The sequence below is a fragment of the Lepidothrix coronata genome, unplaced genomic scaffold, assembly GCF_001604755.1.
Source record: "Lepidothrix coronata isolate B3197 unplaced genomic scaffold, Lepidothrix_coronata-1.0 Scaffold142, whole genome shotgun sequence".
Classification (NCBI taxonomy): Eukaryota; Metazoa; Chordata; class Aves; order Passeriformes; family Pipridae; genus Lepidothrix; species Lepidothrix coronata.
This window is the reverse complement of record NW_016690322.1, coordinates 299770-320133: the sequence shown is the minus strand read 5'-3', so window position 1 is coordinate 320133 and position 20364 is coordinate 299770. Positions and strand designations below refer to the sequence as shown.

At 37.6% G+C, this 20364-nt stretch overlaps 1 protein-coding gene across 8 annotated transcripts in view; it reads left to right on the top strand.

The window, feature by feature from the left end:
• The window catches only part of NAALADL2 (N-acetylated alpha-linked acidic dipeptidase-like 2), a 469384-nt gene that overhangs the window by 432377 nt on the left and 16643 nt on the right, over positions 1-20364 (top strand). For all 8 annotated transcript variants that reach the window (XM_017827775.1, XM_017827774.1, XM_017827776.1 and 5 more), the window contains 2 exons: positions 5210-5303; positions 13933-14131. In XM_017827775.1, the coding sequence (XP_017683264.1) occupies positions 5210-5303; positions 13933-14131 (293 nt within the window). The remainder of the gene's footprint in view (positions 1-5209; positions 5304-13932; positions 14132-20364) is intronic.

Below are 20364 nucleotides of genomic sequence, written 5' to 3'. Positions count from 1 at the left end.
GTGCAAACATGACTTGAAAAGAATGATGCTGATATCAAAGGAAGTTGAGGCTCAGAGTTCAGATGAGCTGCTCAGTGTCCCACACTCTCAATCACAAGGGTTGTTTGAATCTGTAGTAGGCAGCAGGGAGGGCTGTTGAGTGTATTTGGGAATCTACACAGGTCTGTGGCACTACTTTGTTACATTATCTGCTTTCTAACATGGTTTGTGATGGTTTTGGTAGATTAGCTGCCATGTGTGTTCTGGTTTCCTCTAAAAGTGCACAGATCTCAGTAAAGTGTTGCTGATATGCATGGAATAAATTTACATAATAACCCCCTGAAAATTATAGAGAAGGAAGAAAGAAGGAAGAGGGGAGAAAAAGTATGTTGCAGAGGTTTGGGGCTTGAAATATAAAGGAGTTGTTGCTGCACAACTCAGGTTTCAAGTAGCTGTGTCTAATTCATTCCAGCAGGTAAAATTGGAGTATGACACTGCTGAAGTGCTGTGTTCACAGAGGGATAAACATGGCAGTTTACCTGATTTTTTGAAGTTATGTTGTTTGTAACTTGACATATGAAGAAATCTGAGATGTCTGTTTAGATTTTAACACTCTTAATGTAACTAAAAATGTCCTAAAGGCTCAGCACTTACACCCACGGAGGTTTGCATAGCGCAGGCATGATACGGAACAGTTTCAAATTTCACTAGACAAAAAACACTCAAAAAAACCAAGACTAGCATGTGAACTTCTGTGTTAAAGAAACTGCCTGCACACTGAATACTGATGTTTATTCTAGCAGATTGATCTCTCTCACGCATAATATTTTCGTATCTTCGTATCAACTAAATATGTTTCCATTTTATTCATTTTATACATCTTTCTCTTCCTATGACAGAATGGAGGATGGGTTGCCATGCCTGCCTTTTCAGTAAGACCAGATAACATTAAAGACATGTCCCTGCAAGGCAGGTTCAGTAAAAGCATGCCCCCAAAGCCAAACCGAATCTGTGNAAATTAACTCCCCAAGATTTTGTTGATCTGTTGTGATCAGTCTGTGGTTAACTGAGATGGCCTTTCAGGATGCTGTGTGCAGCTTTTCACATTTTTTCTATCCTGGGTTTAAACTGCTTATATTTAAAAAAAAAAATGCATGCCAGTAGACATGCTTTACGTTGTTAATAGGCAGCTTGAATATTTGAGTAAGCAAGTTGCCTTGAAAACTGAGCTTAACTCACAGAAAAAACAGGTGCGAACATAAAAAATAAAAATCTGTGATGAATCCCCCCCCAACTCCACTTTATTTTGTTTTCTTATTTTCATTGTGATGCAGCTAAAAAAAATAAAGGAGAGATATATAATTTACATAGAGGAAAATATTGTGTGTGTTTAAACCAGGTATTATTTTTTTGCCACGGTCCTTAAGAGAGTGGTGCAGATACACCTGATGTCCTGAGAACTGGCTTTTGTAGTGAAATCGGGTTTGTAAATTGGGTAGCATTGCAAGAATACATAGCTCCTAAATGAGTAGGTTGTAAAACTTTGGAAGAGAGAAGAACCTACAACTTCATTTATGAAGTGTCATGTGATACTGAATCATCTTTAACACCAGTATTTTTTGAAGTTTGTGAGGTTTTTTATCTTTTTGGATCTGCATGGTGCCAGAGAGATAAAGGCAGGGACAGTAGTTATTTCCTTTCTGCAAAGATGTTTATGCTATAAGGTAAAAGACCTTAAAAAATGTTACTTTAGTATAAAGCTATTCAAAATATTCAGATTTATTTTGCAGTATGCAAAATTTTGCAGTATGCAGTTTGCGTGGGTTGGAGGGGACCTTAAAGATCATCTTGTTCCAACTCCCCTGCCATGGGCAGGGACACCTTCCACTATCCCAGGTTGCTCCCCAAGCCCCATCCAACCTGGCCTTGAACACTTCCAGGGATGGGGCAGCCACAGCTTCTCTGGGCAGCCTGTTCCAGTGCCTCACCACCCTCACAGGGAAGGAATAGTGTATAACTCTACAATTATTGTTATGTTTTATATTAATATTTATCTCTAAAGTAATTGGAAGTTGACCAAATACATTTTTGTTTACTGAAGAACACCTTTCCCTCAGCCAAATATAGTGAAAGTGTTAAAAATGTATAAGAAAATCATTATGGAGTGAATTAGCATTTGAACTCTAAAATCTTTCCTTAGACATTATAATTGTGCAAATGTTACATCAATTATTGTGTGTATTGTATGCGTATTATTATGTATAAATGCTATTTGAGAAGTTGTCATTAGTGTTTTAACCACTTCAGTATGGGAATAGAATCAATTATGCTGCTTTAGCATTTCACTTAAGGAGAAAATTGTTGTCTTTACTCTTGGCTAAGTTATTCTTGAATTTAATAATGCAATAGTCAGTCTGATCCATTTTTCACCTAGGAAAAGGGAGCGGAAGCTTGTCTTTATTTTCCATGTATATTCAGTGTTGTACTCATGGGAATTGTATATCCAAAAATAAGACTATAAATAAGAAATCAGTAGTCTTTTCTGTCTTGCTGCTTTATGTGGGTTTGATATATGCTTTTGCAGCATTATTACTTACTCTGTTCAAATCAATGCTCTGAGCTTTCCTTTAGGTGATTGATTTCCTCCAGATTAGCCTACGAAGTACGTGATTTAATAAACACTGCTGTTACCTGTTTGCTAACACACAGATGTCTGCAGTCTTACAGACAGAGATACTGTAAAATTTCCAAAAGGGCTTCAGTCAGTCATAAGATTTTGATGGTACAACATTATTTGAATAGGAAAGAGAAAACAGCTTTGGTCTTACATAGTTGAAAGCAAACTAAAATCACTTGGAAGAAATAGAAATAAGACAAGAACTTACAAATACGAAGCCAGACTCTGTAGGAGATAATGATGAAAGTAAAGATACTTATTAGGGTATTGTCCTCTTTAATGCTACTTTTCTGCTTTAGAAAAGAATCATTTTTTCCATACTTCTGTTTTTTTAAACATTGCAGTAACAGATTGTAAAGTATCAGTAGAAATGTGTAACTGTTGATGTCCCTCCCTAAAATATATCTGAATATGCATTTGCATTACCAAGTTTTTGCAGAAATGGGGTGTCAAGGAAGAATTTGAGTGGTTTGTGTGATACAGTGCTATTTAGGGTTCAATGGCTTTGGGCTCCATGTAGAATACCTACATGGTATTTTATTAGGATGTTATTTCATAGCATTGCTTATCCACAGCAACTGACAGAGTGTGAATGTTCTGGGCAACTCTATCTTGAAAGAATTCCGTGCAGGACAAGGAAGGATTTTGTATGGCATTTGGACATTTAAAACAGATTTTTTACAGTTGCTCATGGCTGGGTTATATGGACCTGGTTTAGATACAGTTTGGTACAGGTTTCTGTTTGCCCTCACGGTTTTATTTTTTTGTATTTCCGTAATACCTCTTTGATATCTGGAAGACCAATGTTTTCTAATGCTTTCCAACCCAGACACTTTCAGGTATAATCACTGTTAGAAAATGTAATGGCCTTCAAGCACTGTTGGCCTGTGCAGTTGGGAAGTTTGGAGAAAGGTTTCATGAGAGGTTAATGTGTAGTATTTTAACACAGATGTCCAAACACAGTATTTTTCATCTTTAAGTTCACTCTTAGTTCTTTGTTATTCCTGATAATGGCCTGACATAACATTATTCCTCCCTGGGTTTTTTTTGCTGTATATATGGTAGGCGTTTTTTTTCTTCATGCCTTTTTCAGTATTGTATTCTCTGAGGGTAAATCTCAATAGCTTCACAGTATGTCTTTGCTCGGATGGAGGCTGCAGTCTGATACACAGCATGTTCCTTCAGTCTCTATACCTGAACTAGTCTGTGGCCAGGTCATTTCTTTAATGCTTTCTGGGAAATATTGTGGGGTTCTATTAATCTTTCTCCAGGAAACTTGTATTTCTGATATTACCCTGCTTTCATCTGCTTTCCTGGGAGATGGTTTTCCTTTTCAATTGCTGTACTATTGTTTTTAATATTACTAAGGCTTGTTGCTTTTCCTGCTGCTTTCTATTGTAGAATTAAAATGCTTCTTTTGACACAGAAACTATCATATTGCTTTTGAAGGATAGATATTATTCTTGCTCCCCCAACACCTTGGGAAGTATTGTGCCATATGATTCTATTCAGTCCACATTTTTATCAACATGGTCACCATCACCTGCAGCCATCATTCCATTTAAAGCACAGCCTTACGGGTATTTTTTCCCTTTTTGCAATATCCAGATATGAAGAAGATGAATGAAAGTTTCTTGCATGTTTTTGTCAGTGTGTTTTTACAGCTGCCATGAACAGTGATGGACTTGGCAGCCTAGAGACTGAAATCCTCTGTTTAATCACAGGCTGGGTATAGTTCAGCAGAAAGATGTATTTCTATACACAGCCCCTGTAGCATGTCTAAGCCTCGAGCTGGAGAGTCAACCTTCTAATAAGTGGAAAAAAGCTCTCAGGCCAGTCAGTCCCTGGCCTCATCTGTGGAACTGTTGAAAAAGAAGCATTTATGCCATTGAGCTTTGTGACAGGTGCTGACATCTAGTCTGGAGTGGACTGAGAGTTCTCTTTCATTCATTTGGGAATGCCTTTCTGTAATTTACTGTAACTCACTACACAGTGTAGTGTTCTCTCCAGTTTGGAAGCTGTACATCTGTGTGCATTGAGTTGTCACATAACACTTCAAAAGGCAGTGGGTTTTCAGGTCAGCTTGCATTTAACCCTGGGCTTGATCTCCAAATCCTTAATGCCTGTGATCATTTATTTTATTTTAGTTGTGTAAACTCTCAAAATCCAATAGCTAAAACCAGAAAACTGGTTTTAAACCAGTAAAACAATAAACCTCATTCCTATGTTTAGAGTATTGAGACATTTTATTTGAAAACAAAGGAAAACTAAGGCCCTTCAGAGACTCCTGCAACATCCTGGGTCCACAGAAGACATATTGCACAGAATTCTTGTGTGTGGTCATAAATTGTAATCTCTGAACATTTTGTAATGCTGTGTTAGACAGGAAATGGTCCTGGTCACATTCCTATTCACAAAGATGTGTTAATGGGGATTTATTAATTTTTCTCTAAAAATCCAAGGTAATGCAAGTATGTGCTATGCCAAAAGAAGTGCTGGCTATTAAATCTGGTAGAAATAATTTGACTTGTTTGGGTTTTTTGTATTTTTCAGCTAACAGGACAAGTGACTTTGAAAATTGCCAATGAACCAGTTTTGCCGTTTAATGCCCTCGACATCGCGTTAGAAGTTCAGAACAGTCTCAAAGGTAATTTTCTTTAGAGGAGTATTGTTCTCCATTAATTCAGGAGAAAAAAAGAATCATCTAATCCCTAATATGTATTGTCAATTTTCACTTCAATGATAGCCAGTGATTTTACCAGTTAAACAGTGTCATTATATAGTGTTAAATAAAATGTGGGTTTTGTTGCTAAATAAATCTATAAAATATTTATATTTCTTCTGATGTTACTTTGTCAATTAAGCAATAATTAGTACTAAAATGTCCTAATTACAGTCAACAATAACAAACTTTGTGACTGAACTTGATTTTAATTCCTTTCAAGGCTTTATTCAGTACAAACGAGGCCTTCTAATCCCATTATCGTTTGGTTCCTTAATTTTCACAGTCATCTTCCTTGCTTGTTTATTCCACTAACTCACCTTGTTGCAGAGCATGCTAACTTCTCTCTTTTTTCAGGTGTGACAAAGCAAGATAATTTACCAATACATATTGTTGGAACTGTCTAAGCCCTGATACCCTGCAAGCTCCATATTTGACATCAGCATGTTTGGGACAATGGGTTGGGATTAGGGAGACGGAGGAGAAAGTTCCTAGTCAGAAAGTAAAGAGGAGTCGCTGGTAACTAGGAAATTGTGCAGAGATAATTCTTGTAGACTCTGGGTTTGGCACTGTTTGCTAGATATAGGATGAATGCCTTGATATGAGACCTCTGCATCGAGACTGGGGTGCCATTACAAATATTCCTGTGTTGCCTTCTTGATTAAAGAACAGACATTCTGCAGTCTCTTTGTCCTGTGTCGACAACAGAACCCAATCAAGCCAGTAGCCCTTGAGCAGAGCTGTTTAAGGTAACCCAGTTACAGGGGGCAGTTGTGCATTCCCTTTGCTTATGGGGGCTGCTCTTTGTTTGTTATTTTTCTTTTCCCCTCTCTACAAGTAGTAGAAAAATATTAATATGTTATAGGGAACTAAACCCATATTATGTTACTGAGATATTCTCTGGTGGTGTCTAGACTACAAAAGAGCAAAATGCTGCCTTCTTATCAATTATGAAAAGAATATTCCTTAGCTCCAGTCCTGAAGTCTAAGGAGGGAGAGAAAGTCTAGTTTTTAATGCTGTCTAGTCTCACTCATCCATATAAACTTTCTCCTTCAGTATTATCTGTCTTCCTCCTTCCATGCAGTCCCTTTTCCCTCGCAGATTCCTCATATTCTAGTGTATTCAAATGAGATCCAACTCTCTTTCCTTTTCTAAATGACTATGCTGGTTGTGGAGAGCACATAAGAAGCTTAGTCCTTGAAGAATAATAAATCTTTTGATAATTTAGCTGCCACTTTCTAGAGCATTCCTTGAATGTGTACAAAATGAGTTATTTTAGAAGCTGGTTTTCTGGTCAGAATTCACTGAACTGAAATTGTGAAAAGTACATCCCTGACAAGAATCCACATGAAATTTAAAAGACTGCTCCAAAGCATTGTCTTGTTAGGACCTCACAGTGGGAAAATGTGAGATAGGTTGTTATTTCCTGGTCTCCAATTATGTCTCTGGTACAGATTACCTGTAGTATCCTAAGGCCTTTCAAAAATATTTTTATTTATATGTTTATGGAAATCTTAAGTTGGCCTGTTAAATAAAGATGTAAGTTCTACAAAATCACACTCAAACTATACATATACTGTAGCAGAATGTGAGATTGTATCTCAAACATAAAGACTTCTTGCAATCTTGAGGTGCTGCCCCTGCATTTCATTCACTCCCTACACTATAAAGCACCACTTTTCTGTAATACACAGTCATAGAAGTATGATACCTTTTCTTTAATCTTTACCATCCATCATTGTCAAGACCTAGGAGTCAGTAGGCAAGTATTGGTCTGGAATCAGTGAGCATCTAAAAAGACAAGTAATTTTAGCTCTGTTGAGCCACATAAACATTGGTTTAGTTCAGCTTAAACACAGCAGGGAATGATCATCAAATGAAAAGTGTGGCTCAGCTGGTATTCCTTCAACTGAACATGAGATGTCTGCTATTGTTCTTCCTTTTTTCTTTATTTTGAGTAACAGGAAATGTTGATTTAAACTGACATTTTCCTCTAACTTCAGTTAGATCATTTATCTCTACCACTTCAGGGGAGGGGAGATTATTTCCTAGGCTGTAGGGCCAGGAGAATAAGTCTTCTCTCAGCTGTTCACTTTGGAGTTTTGTTTAATGATTTTTCTTATGACTTTCATGTCTTGTCTATCTTCAACTTGTGTCAAATAACAGTTTATTATCATTTTGGAAAACATTAATACAATAGTCTTTTTTCTGGTTACTTGAATGAGTTACTTGAATGTACTTTTTAACATGGCTCATGGGTTTCTTCATTCTTCAGAAGATTTTATGTTGTGTGAAATTTCCAGTTGAAAGTGGCATTGTCTTAGTAAACTGTTTCCTTCCCCAAATCAATGCAAACTGTAAATGTAGAAAAGGTGAAGGTAAATCTGCATGACATAGATTTGCTCATTAGGCTTAATTTTGTGCCTCTGGGATTTGATTCAGCCAGTCCCTTTAACACCCATTTTATTGCCCATTGGACTTTCTCACATACTTAAAGTTAAATCATATGTATAAATACTTGAGTCAGTGTTTTGCAGTCTCCTCGATGCACTCAAAAAAAATTGTGTATACCTTTGTATTTGCTAATAGTGCATTTATTTATGTTTGTAAAGGATTTAACTCTGTAATGTGGTGGATGTATCTCTGTTATATTCCCTGGGATATTACTCAGCACTTTACAAACTATTTCTTACATCCAGGATAGTCTGGATAGCAAGTTATGTCATCCACAGCGTGTTCACATCTGGCTCATGGCCTGTACCTCAGAAAGATGGGAAAAAGGCTGTTAAGTGACATGTGTTATCTCCATTTGCACACACCAGAACTCTTGGAAACAAGCTACTGCTTTTGGGTTTATCTGAAAGGAAGGGTTGTGACTGGAGAGACATTTCATTTTGTGCATCTGCTGATGGTCTGATGTTTAACAGAAAACCTCATGGTCATAAATGATAGGAGATGGTTTCCAAGACTGAAATCCAGGTCCCCAGGGCTACTCAGGCTGTTGTCTGTCTAATCACAGATGTGATTTTTTAGACAAATTCATAAATAGGTGACAGCTTCAAATATTCTCATTAACTACACCTTGCAGTTGTGTGGAACTTGTGCCTTCTGTGTGTTTAAAATTAAGACTCACTGCAAGTTGAATCAAGTACAAGATTTAATACTCTCTAAAATTTAGTGTATGTTGCAGGAAGTTTCAGGGATTGATGATGGAGGTGCTCAGGTGTCTCATTAGGATTAAAAGCTTTTCTGTACCTTTGCACCTGACTGTCTCAGCAATAAGAAGTTCAATCACACAGTTTATAAAAATAAAGGCAGCCAGTTTGATGCTGACCATGTCCCTTGCTTGGGTGTTGTAGAAGCAGATGCCATTTATTATTCCCAGTCACTTGGGCACACCTAGACTCGTGCAGACCTTCCAAAAATTGGTGTCTGTGCTGCAGCCCCATGGCTGTGCAGCACTAGGCAGGCAAGGTAATATTCCCCAGTTGTGTCTGTCAGCACAGGCTGGTGAAGCTGGTCAGCAAATTGTAGCCATCTCTGATAGGCAATGGCTGAGACAGAGAGAGGCTTGTGGAGACAAATTGTGTGGATGAGATTTTCTGGTTTTCCCTGTATGGGAAGTGCAATAGCTGTGCTTTAAAGCTCTTTGGCTGATGCAGTGTCAATTGTGTGTGGCTTTCTATCAATTAGGTCCCCAGAATGGATGTCATACAGATGTTACAGCAGCTGAAGTACTTGGGGTGACAATAGTAGGCAGTGCTAGCAGAAGTTTAAAAATAATCTGGTTTATGATAAGCCATTTCCAGGAAAGTATGCGTGACTTTCCACAGCCTTGATTCAACCCATACATTTCAAAACATCAGGCTAAACTCTTTGTCCTTAGAAAAATCAATACAAAAACATATCTCTCTAATTTACTTGATGGCTGCATGCTCATTGCCTACAGCTATCTGCTAGTCTTCAGCTTGGTGTCATTTTGTCTGCTTGACTGTATTTCCCTGATCATTTCGGGTGCTTTTCAGAGTTAATTTCTCCACCCGTCTGTCATGTTCAGAAAGTTTCCCTTTTTACTGTTTCCACCCATTATTCTTGACTGCTACAGAGGGGAAAAAAGCAAAACTTGATTATCTGTATGTATGACAGAAATACCTCCTTTGCCATGAGACATTGACATCTTGTCTTCAATATCCTTTCAAGGCTAGTATATATTAGTACCTTTCATCAGCCTTTAAAAAAAAAAATCATGGAAAAATGCATTTTCCATGGACAAAACATTTGATACTGAAGGGAAAGGATGAGCAGCTAATCTGTCTGTAGGCCATGTAAGTTCAGCAGCTCTGTACAAAGTCATGGATAGCTTAATAGAATCATGGAATAGTTTGTGTTGGAAAGGACCTTTTAAAGACCATCTAGTCCAACCCCCCTGCAATGAGCAGGGACATCTTGAATGTTTCCATGGATGGGGAACCCACCACCTCTTCAGGAAACCTGTACTAGTGTTTCACAATCTCATTGAAAAAAGTTTCTTCCTTACACCTAGTCTAAATCTAATCTTTATTTTAACACCTTTACCCCTTGTCCTATTACAACAACCCCTACTAAAAAAGTTTTTTCCCATCTTTCTTACAAAGCCCCCTTTAAGTATTGAAAGAGCACAATAAAGTGTCTCTGGAGCCTCCTCTTCCCCAGGCTGCTCCTGTACTGACATGCATGTAGTGATATGTCACAACACGCCTCTTTAGTGGTAGCCTCTTTGAAAAGAGTCTTCCTGTAGCAACACCAGATTAGTTTGCTTGGGCAATTGCAGTCATGGTAGCAAAATTGAAGCTGATGGGAACATATTCTTTGCACTGAGGATGTCTGTGGATTTGTGTTTCTGCCCCTTTAGGGTGCTTCCTACAAAGCATTCCCATTCAGATTTTCTACTGCCTGGTCTGATCATCCTATTTTTGCACAGCATGAAAAATCTGCCTAGTGAATACAGCAGCACACCATAGCTGATCCTGAATTTGCAAACTAATCAAAACCTGAAGCAATTTCCCTTCTCTCTTACATGCAAACACATGTTCACATGCATGGTGAGCAAGCATAACTTAAGCATAACTGCTGATTTGTCTGTGCTTACTCTCCTGTAGGTACTTGTAGGCAAGTACATTCATAACAGAGGGCACAAGCACAATTTAAAAATGTTGACTCTCTAGCAGTTCTTTTCATAAGAGCAGTCAGTTACATGGGGAAAGGCTGTTGTATTCAATGTCTGTAAACATAAATATCTATTTGGTGTAACCTGTTTCTGAGTAGAATCCAGTTACATTTAGCAAGTGTAATGAGATTCAACAATGTAATTCTCTGATCAAGAGTACATATGCTCTTGAGTCACTTTCTTGTACTTGCGATTTTATTTTTATAGCAACTAAACAGCTAGCTTAGATGATTCATCATGAATCATACTGAAGACAAAAGGACAAAGAATACAAAATATAATAACGTGGCATTGTTTTCTCTTGAGTGAAGTGATACTTGTGCTTGATTTTCTCTGTAAAAGCATCACAAGATGTTTAAGCCACCTTTAGTTAATACATCCTTCTCTTGAAGGATCATTTGCCCTTCTAACTCCCAGCTTCTCAACTTGAAACAAGTATAAATCACAGCTTCCCTAGGCAGTGAAGTTCCGTGTGTTGTGATGCCCATTCTGTCCTTGGTTTGCTGGGGTAACACTGGCCATAGACACTTGCAGGTTTTGTACTGAAGTATTAAAGAGGGGCCTGGGTGTGTGTTTTCTGAGATCTGATTTAGAGTGTGTGGTAAACAGTGCTTCTTACTTATGAGTGTAAACAAAAATGTAGTTGGTTTAGGTGCCAAATGCTGTGGAGAATGAGTGGGAGCATGTACAGGATTTTTATGTTTGAAAGGGTGGTCTAGTTGGCTTCATTTCCAAATATGGAATGATGGATTTTCCCTTTATCTCACCTTCCCTATTGAAAAGGCAAAGCTGACATTTGCAATTGTTTAAAAATTATAAATGTTTTCTGTTACTTGGAATACAAAGTGCTTTGCTGAAACCAAAGGATTCTTTCTAACAGGGTGAATTTAAGTATTTCCATATGGACAGAAGTCCCGGGGTAAGGTATGCACAGTGCCTACATTACATACCTGGGAATAGCAAGTTCTTCAGCTGCACGGGATGTTTGCCAGAGATTTGAAAATTAAGGATAATGATATTTTGCAAAATATCACAAGTGTACCAAGTTTATATACTTGGAGAATATTTTTCTGATGCATCAACCTAACTTGATCAGAATTTAAATTACTCCAGACTCAATCAGAAAGATACCAGTCCCATCCATCAAGATACCAGAGTGCCTGTTATCCATTCTAATTAGGGAAAGGTGGCTTGGTCAAGTGCCATTAAGAAAAGAACCTTGTCTCAAACCAGGGCAGACATAAACCATCTTCTCTCACTCCTGTTCTCACAGGGAGCTCCTGTTCATTGTTGAAATTTGTCTTGATAGCTCAGAAAATTTGACAGTTTCTCTCATGCCAGCATCTGTCTCTCCCTGTATTTTGGATCATTTCTTGTTTTGCTGGATTGGAATGTGCTAGCTGAATGGTAGGAGTACATGGGGATCCATGAACTCCTTTTCATTTACTGGAATTTGTCCAGTAGCAAATCTCTTTTTCCATCTGAGAGGGACAGTATATTATATTCAGGCATTTCTTTGATTTCTTCATTATACCTGTTTGCTTTTCCGTTCCTATTATGTGCTCACCTTTCAGACTCCATCCATAAATAATTTGAGAAATGGGTTGATGTTTCTCCTGATTTTGACAAAGGTAGAGTTAATTTTCTTCCTAGTAGCTGGTACAGTGCTGTGTTTTGGGTTTAATGTGAGATTAAGGTTGATAACTCATGGATGTTTTAATTGTTCCTTAGCAGTGCTTACCCTGAGGATGTTCCACTTTCCGTGCTCTGCCATTAAGGAGGTTTACAGGAAGCTGGGAGGGAACATGGCCAGGACAACTGACCCAAATTGTCCAAAGAGATATTCCATACCATAGAACATCATGCCCAATCTATAAATTGCAGGGAGTTGACCTGGGGGGCTGATTGCTCCTGTGGGCCCTGCTGAACATGCTCAGCAGGTGATGAGCAGTTGTACTGTGCATCACTTACCTGTCTTGAGTTTTATTCCTCTCGCTCTTTCTCCCTTTTCAATGCTGTATTATTATTGTTGTTGTTGTGTTTGGTTGGTTGGTTGTTTTTAAACTGCCCTAATCTCAGCCCATGCATTTTACCTTTCTGGTTTTTAAATTATTCTCCCAATTCCATCAGGGAAGCGGGAAGGTGTGAGTAAGCAGCTTCATGGCATTTACTGATTTTAAACCATATCAGTGTTCTCAAATTAATATTTTTGATTTCTCCATGTATCTATTAGACAGGGAAGTTTAACATTCATTTAACTTGAACCACTTTCTTGTCTTAATCATCTCAGTCACTAAGATAATGAACTCACTGACATTTTTACATTCAGCTTCTAAAGCTGCATGATTTATGTTGATGAAAATATCATTTGAAAGATTTAAGGATAGTTGGTTTTCTTGTCAATAGGCAAAGTGAATTTTGGCCTTAGGATAATTTCTGCATCCTGGAAATGTTTATGGTGACTGATATTACTTTTGACTTTATATCAGGTTCAGACTCTGCTTTTTTTCTCCATGTGCTTGTAAAAATGAAAGCAGTCTATGCACACACTGGGAAAGGAGGCCATGCTCTCCACCTGCACTGCAGGTGGGAATAGACTACACATTCACAATGTTCCAGTTCACATTTCACATTCCTCTATCTGGACTATGACCTGGGAAATATTGAGATCAAAGTGTGCTCTGAAGGGCTGCGAGCTTTTATTCTTTTGGTGTCTGTGTAGGATTGCTAACAAAGCAATAGTTAACACTCCATATTTAAAAAGTTTTGAAAATACTGACTGGATTGGAATATACATTTGGATATCAATTAAACTTTGCTCATTGGCATATAATTTAAGTGATTAAGAGGAACAGTTTCAATCCCCTCTACAACTGTTGTTAACCTCTAGGATTCTAAAACATTCAATCAAATTCAATTAAACTGCATATTACAATTTTCTATACAGCAGTCATTATGGAATGACTTTCATGGAAGGCTTTCAAACTGTTACAGCAGTAACATCAAATGGCATTGAGTAAATGCTGTCTTGGAAGGAAATGATATAGTTCCTGATTTATAACCGTTGCTTCCTGCGGGCCTGTTTTTCCGATGCTAGACTTCAATCTGTACCCCAAAATCATTCCTCACAGCTTATTAGATCTTAAAACATCAGAGCCCAAATTGATCTTTGAAAAAAGGATCAGAGGTTATACAGAATAATCTATGGCTTTTCTTGATCCATCACAAACCCCTCAAGGGAAAAGAGGCTCAGGTTTTAATTGGACTATTCATTTTGGCTTATAAGCAAGAATAATAAGTGGTGTTCTCTGAATCACTGGCAACTGTCTTGCTCTTGCTGTTCCTAGGTGATGAAGTAGGCGTTCCTCAGTTGCTTGCAGTGGCCTCACGTCTGAGGGACACGGCCGAGCTGTTCCAGTCGGACGAGATGCGCCCGGCCAACGACCCCAAGGAGCGAGCTCCTGTCAGAGTCAGGATGCTCAATGATGTGCTACAAAGCTTGGAGAAAAGCTTCCTGGTTCATCAAGCTCCTCCAGGACTTTACAGGTGGGGTGTCCCATGCGTTCTTTACTTGAGCTAAAATGGTTTTCAGTGTTGCTTGGTTTGCAAAACTGTCATAGTTTAAAAAAAAAACCCAAACCTCAGTGAGTATCTGAGATTAAAGCTATTTTTTCCTATCACATCCTCTCTGCAGAAAACATTAATTCATTACAATACAAGGGGTCATTAGAATGCAGCACTGTAGCATTTCTGTCATGACATCTTTGCTAACAAGATGTACTGTGTGATGGCAGCCCAGGCAGCATGACAGATACGTGTGTTAGGCGCTACAGTAAGCTTCCAGAAGAAGAAAATATTTTGAAGTCTAATACTGCTTGACAAGCTCCACCTATATTTTATTTAAAACTTTTTACAGTTCATTGAAGATCTAGAATTATACAAGATACTCTGTAGCATTATTTAACATATTTAATTATATAGCAGCCTTCTTGGATGCATTTCAACCAGTCAAAGGCAGTACCATGCAGTGAATGAGGAGGCCTTAGTCAGTCACTATTCATAATGGCTTTTCTGTGGTTGGAGTTAATCTCTGATATAGGTTCAGCTGCACTACCCAGGTTGATTTTAAGACATCGTAGTCATTCCATCTTTTACTGTCTAAGAAGAAAGACGTCAGTTCTGTATCTCTCACCATCGATTCCTCTACAAAGAAAAAAAAAAAACGAACTTACAACGATCAGTAGCTTAAAAAAAGTTTGAAAAACAAGAATTGGCCAAGCATGCCCTGAGCAATGCCTGGTGCTCTGGCTCCTCAGGAGCAGTCATGATGTGTGTCCGTGTGCTTCAGTACAAACTGTCTGAGCGCTGCAGCCCATCAGTGTGGAGTTTCATGGCTTGACCCCAAGGGCATGTTCTGAGTGCCCTGGGCTACACAGGAGGCAGTGTGGGCTGTCTGACTTCACCAGGCCTGCTGGGATAATTTTGAAGGACTCTGCAGCTGAAGATACCCAAAGGCTCATCCACGCTGCTCGTTAGGGGGCATTCCCAGGTAAAACTGTCCCTAAAGCCATATTCAGGTTTTACTTTAGGGAAAACTGGTTTGCATGCTCAAAAAATAGAGCTTGGAAGGCAACACAGATATACAGGAGACAGACCAGAGTCAGGACATAAAAGTGAATGAGGTATCTGTGTTATTTTGGCATATAAATGCACTTGCAACCAGAACTAACTGAAGTAACAGAACAGTTCTTTGTTTCAGTTGATGGGAAAAATTATCAAAAATCTCAGTGCAAGTGATTGTGTCAAGTAGACATAAAACAGACACATGGTAGAAGTAGAGATTCTTCCAAGCATTAGGAATGGCATAAAACAAGTGCAGTCATCTTTTAACAGAAGCAAAGGGAAAAAATAAGAAAGGTAGTTGTGGGGAACTCAGCAATGTCAGTGAATTAAAAAAAAAACCCTACAGCTATAATAAGGAAAATATAATAATTACATTTGGGGAGGGGCTAATTTACTTCCTTCCTGCTGTGACTGGATTTATAACATAAAGAAATAAAACTAAATGTCATTAAATAAAGTCTCATATTCCAGCTTTAGCACTGCTGTCTGTCTTGTCTGAACTGGTATGGTGTTGCAAAGGAGCCATAAAACTGCTTACTATAATGTAATGTGTCTGTGTTGCATTGCAAGGGCACATAGTTGGATCTGGCCCAGTTCTTTACTCGTAAAAATAAATTATGCCAAAACTTAGGATTCCAATAAGAGGGGTTTTTAAGTCTTCTAATATTTGAATTCTTGCACTGTTTGCAGTATTAGGTTTGTTATTTATCAAAATGTAGTTGCTAGTTATGCAGGTAGAATGTGACTTAAATTTATCCCCTGCTCTTCACAGTACTTCGGTGCAGAGCAGAAATACTTTCCCAGTTGGCAGTGTGGAAGTGAAAATTTTGTATTTGTTCCCCTCCTGATTTAATTACATTTGATACAAGATTTAACAGTAGACAATAAGGTTGCTTCAAAGTTTGGGAGAAAACATTGACTTTGACCTGACTCTGAATAATTTTACCAAATGTCATCTGGAATATATAACAGTAAAGGACACCTTGTATATCATCATTTAGATACTCATTTAAAAAGAATACACTGTTTATACTGTGCCAAGGTGTGTAATTGTTACCTTTAATGGAAAATCTACACAGATAAAAAAGTCAAGGACAATGTTAGGTTCCTCATTTCCTTTCTTGCCATCAAAAATCTACAGTACAGTTTCTTAATTAAAGGGGGAAAACAACATCTAAACATATGTCTTTATTTGGATTATCTTTCGCTTTTTAGGGATCGAAAGTCTTTCTATTAATTGATGGAGTTATATGAATATATTTTGTGTTCTGAAGCTATAATTGTATTGCAGGAACACCAGAAGTACCTGAAAAACCTGATATACTTTTTTTTCTTTTGCTTGTATAACGTTAAGCTTATTCTTTTTGTAATTTGGTAAAGAAAACAAACAAAAAAATGAGTCTCATAGCCAGGACCTTGTATGCCATGTTTCGTCTCAGTCAGAAGATTGATAGGCAAGTTATAAACCCCTGAAATAGTGGTTTATAATGGAAATGCTGGCAGCCCTTTAACTATAGCAGCACAAGCAGTACAGCAATAAATACTGTGCTTCATCTGTAAACAGAAATTTAGGATGCAGTTTGCAGCCTTGACCTTCAGGCTCCAACTGTGTTTAGATCATTAAGATTCCATAAATACTGTAATTTACAGCCTTCTGAAGGAAGAATTTGTGTGCACAGTAAAGGACGTATTCTTCACGAAAAAATGATTGCTTCCTGTATACCCATTTGGACTCATATTCTCAACCTCAATCAAAGTACTTGACAAATTTGCTGAAGTTTTAGGCATCATTTTTAGGCTTATGTTCATCCTAATTCACAGCTCTCTGGATATATACTGTGTTTTCTGTCCTAGGACTTGAATTAAAAAGAAAGGTGGATTTTTTTCTTTATTGCAGGAGATAGGTTGCAATGTTACTTGTGCTTCTCCGCTACAAGGGAACTGATATATCTTTTCTGTATCTTTTTTTTGTGTGTGTGTGGTTTGCACACACGTTGCCATAGCTATAGTCTCTTACTGTATATATGTACTTAAAAAAATGTCTCATTCCAGTCAGTGTCATAGGGCAGTATATGGGCATAATTTCTGCATTATTCATCTATAACGAGCAGTAAAATTAATCACATTACTTTTTTTTATAATTAGATCAGGATGTTTGACTAAACTGAATCATGATTGACATTGGCAGGTTGTTCAATACAGTGTCAGTAAACACAGTCGTTTCGATGCTTATCCTTCTTACCTGAACTTCATGACATTGGACTGAAAATTTGACAATAGCACACTTTCCCCATGATACTCTATTTCCAACTGAGCTGGAAATATAAAAGTACAGCTTTCATCAGGGTATTTTAGTCTTATCCAGAAATTTAGGTGGAATGAAAAATAATAGGTTGAAAAATATTATCCTGCTCTGGGAAAGTTACCCTGGGACTTGATTTGGGGTTAGGACAAAATCGCTGAGTTTTATTGTACCTGAAGAGCTTCTTTGATTCCCAGTGGTAGCCCTGGGTAGATGTTCTATTTCTAAAATAAGTGTGTAGTAACAGAATAGGATAGCTATTGATGTTCTCCATTTATCTGTCTTTGTTTCTCATAACATAGCCATAATATTGATAATTTTGTGGATTTATAATTTTTCGTTATTTTAATGGAAAAAATCAATAGAAATTGATTTATTTAGTCTCTTACCTCTAGCCATTTCTTGCTTTCCCCTCTTGCAATATATACTAATGTGAAACATTTCTGTATATTTTCTGATTATCATATTTTGCTACTAGTAGTAATAACCACAGATTACACAACAGTGGCATATAAAACGTTTAGGCACTGTACACAGACAGGGGAAAAAAATATCTCAAGCATTTTGTCTGCTCAGTGAGGTGGTCAGCCTCAACAGAGAAAAAAAGATTCCATAAATACTGATCATGTCTACTGTCATGCTTCTGCATGCTTTTCCCTCTACAAAAATGCCTACCAAAACCCTGACACCAGCAATATCATGGACAGCAAGACATCATGTATCTTCCTGGTGTTTATAAATGCTGAGTTCAAATCTTATGTTTACCTAGACTGAGTAAGAGTGTTCCCCCTGTTCCTTGTATATTTTATTGTATTTCTTCTATTTACTGATCCCTACAGCTTCTGACAACCTGTCAGCCTAATGTACCTGTCAAGTCTGTGTGTGCACTCCTTAGGTACTTACATGGAGAGCTTCTTGTCTCTATGTTGAAATACATAGCACTTCAATGAATAATAATATTGCAGAGAAATGAGATAATGAAGAAGACTTCATGAAGTGTCAGGCACGGGACACTCAGTAAGACAGATGTCCTATCTTACTGAAGGTGTTCTGTTTCTTCAGGTCCATGTCCAATTTTCGTAGCAGTAAGTATGCAGGATTCCCTAGAATACCCTGGGATGCTCCCAACAAAATTTCCAAATCTAAAAGAGTCACTAAAATCAGGGTTTGTGTCCTTGGTCTTTAAAATCAAAGCCAAAAATAGGTGCACAAGGGCTCAGGTTGTCATTTCTGCTCCAGTTAGGTGGGTTTTACTCCTAGAGGAGCATTGCCTAAGGATCACTTATGTCCTCACTGACAGTTCTTTTAACAATTTTATAAAAGAATCAAAGTCAGCTTATGTAAAATCTTCCTTTTAAGAGTTTTTTCTTAGTGTGCCAAGTTTATCCTGTCCATTAAGGCTCTGTGCATCTGCCACCACTATTTATGGAATTGTTGCAAGGGTGATTGTGCTTTGTCTAATAGATGTAATTGAGTGAATTGAGTAATAAGTAGGTGAAAAGTAAGGATTTGGAAAGCAAGCTGTGTTTTCAACAAAGACCTCCAGCAGTTTTTATTGCTCATTTGTACTAATTTAACTTCTTCCTTTTACTTCTTTTTATCAGGGATACCCAAGTGTGACATTAACACTTCACTGGGCTAAAAAATTATAACAAATCAGTTTTAATGCAAAATACTGGCAATAAGCAAAGATAGATTATGCACCCTGAATAAAATGAAAGAACAATCAAAAGATATTTTTAGTGCCATACAAAAAGGTAATTTGCTGCTAATCTCATGCCACTCAAGTGTGTGTTGTTCACCAGAACAAATGTTTTCCTTTCAGATTGAGATTTGTTATATACATTTCTGACATATGTAGATTCTGCTGGGTTTATTTCTGCTTTGCTGGTAAACTGCAGCAAATTCTCAGGTTTCAAAGTACACATGCCCTAAGAGTCTAGTTTCTACAGATACATTTAGTAGGAAATTAAAGACCTTATTAAATCTCCATGTGTAAACAAGCTGCTCACTGGATTTACAGAGGACAAGTATTAAAGATGCAAATATCCTGCTAATCTTGAAGAGTAACATGGGTAAACATGTAGAGCAATGTCATCTGAAAAATAAAACAAACCCCTAGCCCAGAGTTTCTGCAGAAGACAATAATTCTGTCTCATTGTATAAACTCTGGAATTTGTTTTTTCGTTTTGAATTCTTCATTTATGGCTTCAAGTAGAAAATATCCCTGTCTCCTTTGTTGTAACATTTGGGACCTTTTTGACTGACCTGAACCAAACACATGGAGTATTTTTATTGTTCTGCATTGTATTATGTGGAGCAGAGAGTGATTTGATACAGTGTTGATGATTCTTAGTGTGGGAAATACTGAAATAATTCATGTTGCGCTGGCAGTAGTAGATAATGTTCTGTCTCATATTATCTGCCATGTACAATTCGTAAATACAATGCTAGAATTATGTTGGGGTAGAAGGAAAGAACTGTAGAATAGGGTACCTCAGATTTTGCTATTCAGTCAGAGTAAATGAATTTTCGTCTTACTGCATAGCAGTGATTTCCCATCTGACTTTTGATCCCCATACCTTGCATCTTTCAAAATTTGCAACTCTTTTTCTTCTTTAATTTTTCACATTTTGTAAATTGAGTTATGAATAATGGCATTACTTGTTTCCCTTTCTAATCCTTCACTGGTGCTTCTCAGTTTTGCAGTTCTTCAGTTTCCTTCTTTCTGTCTGATATGCCTTTGTCCAAATGTATTTTTTACACCCAAAGTGCCCTCCCATTTTCTTCGACCTTATTCCTTTGAACTCTTCAATGTTTGAGCAGTCTGACTGTGGTTTATGCAAGTGTAAGT